Consider the following 5,076-nt stretch of genomic DNA (forward strand, 5'->3'; position numbering starts at 1 on the left):
CCGTCCCCGGTTCCCCCCGCGGTTTCCCGGTGGTTCTGCCCTTGCTCCCCCCACGGTTCTTTCCCGGTGGTTCGGTCCCGGTCCCCCCGCGCTCGCGGCGCCGCCGCCATTTTGAGCCGCCTCAGGCCGGGCAGGCCCCGACACAAAATGGCTCCGCGGGGCCGGGGGGGGGCAGCGACCCCCGGGACGGGGACAGGGGAACCCCAAAACCCCACAGCGACCCCCGGGATGGGGGACAAGGGAACCCCAAAACCCCACAGCGACCCTCGGGCTCACAGTGACCCCCAGGACAGGGGGACCCCAAAACCCCAGAGCGACCCCCTGGACAAGGGACAAGGGGACCCCAAAACCCCAGAGCGACCCCCGGGACGGGGACAGGGGGACCCCAAAACCCCCGAGTGACCCTCGGGCCCACAGTGATCCCCAGGACAGGGGGACTCCAAATAAGGGACTCAGATGACCCCAAATATGGGACCCAGGTGCCTGGGTGACCCCAAATATGGGATCCAGATGACCCCAAATAGGGGATCCAGCCATGCAGGTGACCCCGAATAGTGATCCAGGTGTCTGGGTGACCCCAAATAAGGGACCCAAGTGTCTGGGTGACCCCAAATATGGGACCCAGATGACCCCGAATAGGGGATCCAGCCATGCAGGTGACCCCAGATAGTGAAGCAGGTGCCTGGGTGACCCCAAATAAGGGACCCAGGTGCCTGGGTGACCCCAGATAGTGAACCAGGTGCCTGGATGACCCCAAATATGGGACCCAGGTGACCCCAAATAGGGGATCCAGCCATGCAGGTGACCCCGAATAGTGATCCAGGTGTCTGAGTGACCCCAAATAAGGGACCCAAGTGTCTGGGTGACCCCAAATATGGGACCCAGATGACCCCGAATAGGGGATCCAGCCATGCAGGTGACCCCAGATAGTGAAGCAGGTGCCTGGGTGACCCCAAATATGGGACCCAAGTGTCTGGGTGACCCCAAATCTGGGATCCAGATGACCCCAAATAGGGGATCCAGCCATGCAGGTGACCCCGAATAGTGATCCAGGTGTCTGGGTGACCCCAAATAAGGGACCCAGGTGACCCCAAATATTGAACCGGGTGCCTGGGTGACCCCAAATATGGGACCCAGGTATCTGGGTGACCCCAAATAAGGGACCCAAGTGTCTGGGTGACCCCAAATCTGGGATCCAGATGACCCCAAATAGGGGATCCAGCCATGCAGGTGACCCCAAGTAGTGAAGCAGGTGCCTGGGTGACCCCAAATATGGGACCCAGATGTTTGGATGACCCCAAATAAGGGACTCAGATGACCCCAAATAGTGAATCGGGTGTCTGGGTGACCCCAAATAAGGGACCCAGGTGCCTGGGTGACCCCAGATAGTGAACCAGGTGCCTGGGTGGCCCCAAATATGGGACCCAGGTGACCCCAAATAGGGGATCCAGCCATGCAGGTGACCCTGAATAGTGATCCAGGTGCCTGGGTGACCCCAAATAAGGGACCCAGATGACCCCAAATATTGAACCGGGTACCTGGGTGACCCCAAATACGGGACCCAGATGACCCCAAATAGTGAACCAGGTGTCTCGGTGACCCCAAATCGTGGCCCCGCCCACGCAGCTGACACCAGATAAAGGATTCAACCACGCAGCAGACCCCAAAAAGAGCACCCAACCATTCCCCCAGCCCCACAGAAAGCACCCAGGTGACCTCAAATCCTGACCCCCACCCACCCAGCTGACCCCAACCCCGCTGTCCCCCCCTCTCCCAGGTGGCCGGCGCGGGGATGGCTCCGGTCGTGGAGGTGTCGGACGCCGGGCACTGCCGGGCGCTGCTGCTGGAGCTGAACGAGCAGCGCCTGCGGGGCCAGTTCTGCGACGTCACCATCATCGCCGAGGACACCAAATTCCGCGCCCATAAGAACGTCCTGGCAGCCTCCAGCCCCTTCTTCAAGCGGGCGCTGGCCCAGGAGCCCACCTGCCCCTCGCCCGCCCAGGTGCTGGAGCTGCCGGGCGTCCAGGCCGGCGTCTTCTCGGACGTCCTCAACTTCATCTACAACTCGCGCCTGGCCGTGCCCTCGCCGGCGGCCGCGCGGGCGCTGGGGGCCGTGGGCCGGCGCCTCGGCATCCCCTCGCTGCAGGGGCTGGAGGCCGGGCCCCCGCCGCGCGACATGAACGGCACCTGGACCCCCCCTCCACCGGCGGGGCCGGCGGGGGACCCCCGAGCACCCGCGGCCCCCGTGGACCTGACCTGCCCGGCGCGGCCCGGTGAGACGGCGACCACGGGCGGGGAGACGGCGCCGGGCGGGGACACGGTGACGGCGTCTCCGTCCCCGGTGTCGCCGGCGTCGCCCTCGTCGCCGGCGGCGCTGCGGTGCGGGCTGTGCGGGCGCGGCTTCAGCTCGGCGGCCGCTCTGGGCTTCCACGCCAAGCTGCACCGCGGGCGCCGCGGGCTGTGCTGCCGGCACTGCGGCAAGAGCTTCATCCACGTCAAGCGCCTGCAGACGCACGAGGTCGGCTGTCGCGACGGCGACGGCGACACCGCCGCCGACACCGCCGCCACCACCGCAACCGGCGCCGTCACCGCCGGCGCCGTCACCACCACCACCACCGCCACCACCACCACCGCGGCCAGCACGGCGGCGCCGAAAGCGGCCAAGAAGGCGCTGCTGCTGCGTCACCGCGCGCTGGAGCCCGGCGCGGAGCAGGAGCCGCTGGTGAAGGTGGTGGACGGGCAGGTGCTGTACCTGTGCGGCGTGTGCCAGCGCTCCTACATGACGCTGTCCAGCCTGAAGCGCCACGCCAACGTCCACTCGTGGCGCCGCAAGTACCCGTGCCGCTACTGCGACAAGGTCTTCGCGCTGGCCGAGTACCGCACCAAGCACGAGGTGTGGCACACGGGCGAGCGCCGCTACCAGTGCATCTTCTGCTGGGACACCTTCGTCACCTACTACAACCTCAAGACGCACCAAAAAGCCTTCCACGGCATCAGCCCGGGGCTCATCGCCTCCGAGAAGACGCCCAACGGCGGCTACCGGCCCAAGCTCAACGCGCTCAAGCTCTACCGCCTGCTGCCCATGCGGGCGCACAAGCGGCCCTACAAGACCTACAGCCAAGGCGCGGTGCCCGACGGGGCCGTGCTACCGCCGGCCACGCCGGGGGACGCCGCCGTCACCGCCTACCCCGCGCCGCGGCCGGAGCCCGCTTCGGTCATCGCCTACGGCCGCGCGGCGCCTTCGGTCATCGTGCGGGGCGGCGGCGGCAGCGGCGCCGCGTCGGTCATCGCCTACAACGGCCGGGCCGGCGAGGAACCGCCGGGGCTGCCCGAAGGGCCGGCGGCGGCACCGGTGACGCCGGCGGTGCCCATCAAGAAGCAGGTGCTGCGCGATTACATCGAGGCCCAGCGCGCGGCCGCGGCGGCCACCGAGGGCACCACGGCCGCGGCCACCACCCCTCAAAACCCCTCCGCGGGCAGCGGTGCCGGTGGCGGTGGCGGCAGCACCGGTGGCGGTCGCACCATGACCTACGTGGCCAAGCCGGCGTACGCGGGCTCGGCGGCGGGCGAGGGGCTGTGCCAGATCACCGTGCGCATCGGCGAGGAGGCCATCGTCAAACGCCGCATCTCCGGCACCGACCTGCGCGGCGACGGCGGCGGCGGCGACGGTGACACCCAGCGCGGGGACAATGACAACGACAGCGACGCCGAGGACCGGCTCTGGCGGCCCTACTACTCCTACAAGCCCAAAAAGAAGGCGGCCGGCGGCACCGGGACCCCCGGAGGTGGTGGCACCGGTGGCACCGGGACTCCCGGGGCCAAGAAGCCGCGCTGGCGGCGCAAGCTGCGCTCGCTGCGCCGGGCGCCGGGCGACGACGGCGACAACGACAACGGCGAGCGCCGCGCCGCTGCCGGTGGCCCACGGGAGCCCGGGGATGCCCCGCGGCGCCGCGAGCGGCACCACCCGTGCCGGGCGTGCGGGAAGAGCTTCCCAGCGTTGCGGAAGCTGCGCAAGCACCAGCGGCTACACGAAGCCGCCGCCGCCGCCGCCGCGGTGCCGCCGCTCGCCCCGGGAACGGCCCCCGCGGGCCGCGTGGGGCGGCGACCGTCGCTGCGCTTCACCTGCCCCACCTGCGCCAAGGTGTGCAAGACGGCGGCCGCGCTCAGCCGCCACGCGCAGCGGCACCGCCAGCGCTCGCCGGGATCGCCGCCGAGGTCGCCAGCACCGACGAGGTCGCCGCCACCGACGAGGTCGCCACCGCCGACGAGGTCGCCGCCACCACCGCGGTCGCCACCGAGGTCACCGCGCTCACCGGCCCCCGCCACGGTCATCGCCTACACGCCGCCGGCCGCGGGCAGGGAGGAAGGCCCGGCGGATAAAGGGGGGGTCCCGCCGTCCCCGGGGCTCGCCAACGCGGCGCCGCCAGCCGCGGGTGACGCCGGGGGGGCTACCGGGGGTACCACCGGGGTTGCCACGGGCGGGGACGGCGCCGGGGGATTCCCGGTGCAGGAGCAGCCGCTGGCGCTGCTGTGCCGGGCCGGGGGAGGGGACCCCGAGCTTGGGGACGGCTCCGGGGTGCCGGGGACACCGAGGGGGGGTCCCCGCGTCCCTCCGGCCCCCGCCGCGTTCCCGTTGTCCTTCGGGCCCCGCTTGGTGGCCGCGTACCCCTTCCCCTTTCCCCTCCCCCTCGCCCTCGTCCTCCCCGACCCCGAGCGCGGCTTCCTGGCGGGGGGAGGGGCCGGGGGCTCCGGGGGGGGGGCTCCCCCCGCGCCCCTCCCCCCCAGCACGGCCCCCACCCCCCCCAGTTTCGGGTTCCCCGGTGGGGGAGGGGAGAGGCCCCGGAAAGCGGGGGGGGGCACCTGAGGGGTGGGGGAGGGGAGGGGAAGGGGCGGTGGGGGGGGGGGGGAGGGGCTCTGGAGGAGATTTTGGGGGGTCCCTGCCCCATATTGGGGAGGGGGCTGGAGGATGGGGGGGGTCCCATAGAAATTGGGGGGCCCCGTGGAAGAGGGAAGGTTCCCCCCCCCCATGAATTTTGGGGGGGAGGGTCCCATAGAAATTGGGGGTCCCCACAAATG

The 5,076-nt window shown here is 70.3% G+C and overlaps 2 protein-coding genes across 2 annotated transcripts in view; one reads left to right on the forward strand and one right to left on the reverse strand.

Moving 5' to 3' along the window:
- The window catches only part of POLR2A (RNA polymerase II subunit A), a 50,774-nt gene extending 50,122 nt beyond the window's left edge, over window positions 1-652 (reverse strand). The window contains exon 1 of the mRNA XM_032098133.1: window positions 631-652. Within this exon, the coding sequence (XP_031954024.1) occupies window positions 631-652 (22 nt within the window). The remainder of the gene's footprint in view (window positions 1-630) is intronic.
- A 1,079-nt stretch (window positions 653-1,731) lies between these two features.
- ZBTB4 (zinc finger and BTB domain containing 4) lies at window positions 1,732-4,864 on the forward strand. The gene has a single exon (XM_032098134.1). It carries the CDS (start codon window positions 1,793-1,795, stop codon window positions 4,862-4,864), a length of 3,072 nt encoding a protein of 1,023 aa, XP_031954025.1. The 5' UTR covers window positions 1,732-1,792.
- Window positions 4,865-5,076: the final 212 nt, after the last annotated feature.

Source organism: Corvus moneduloides, unplaced genomic scaffold (genome assembly GCF_009650955.1).
Source record: "Corvus moneduloides isolate bCorMon1 unplaced genomic scaffold, bCorMon1.pri scaffold_94_arrow_ctg1, whole genome shotgun sequence".
Lineage (NCBI taxonomy): Eukaryota > Metazoa > Chordata > Aves > Passeriformes > Corvidae > Corvus > Corvus moneduloides.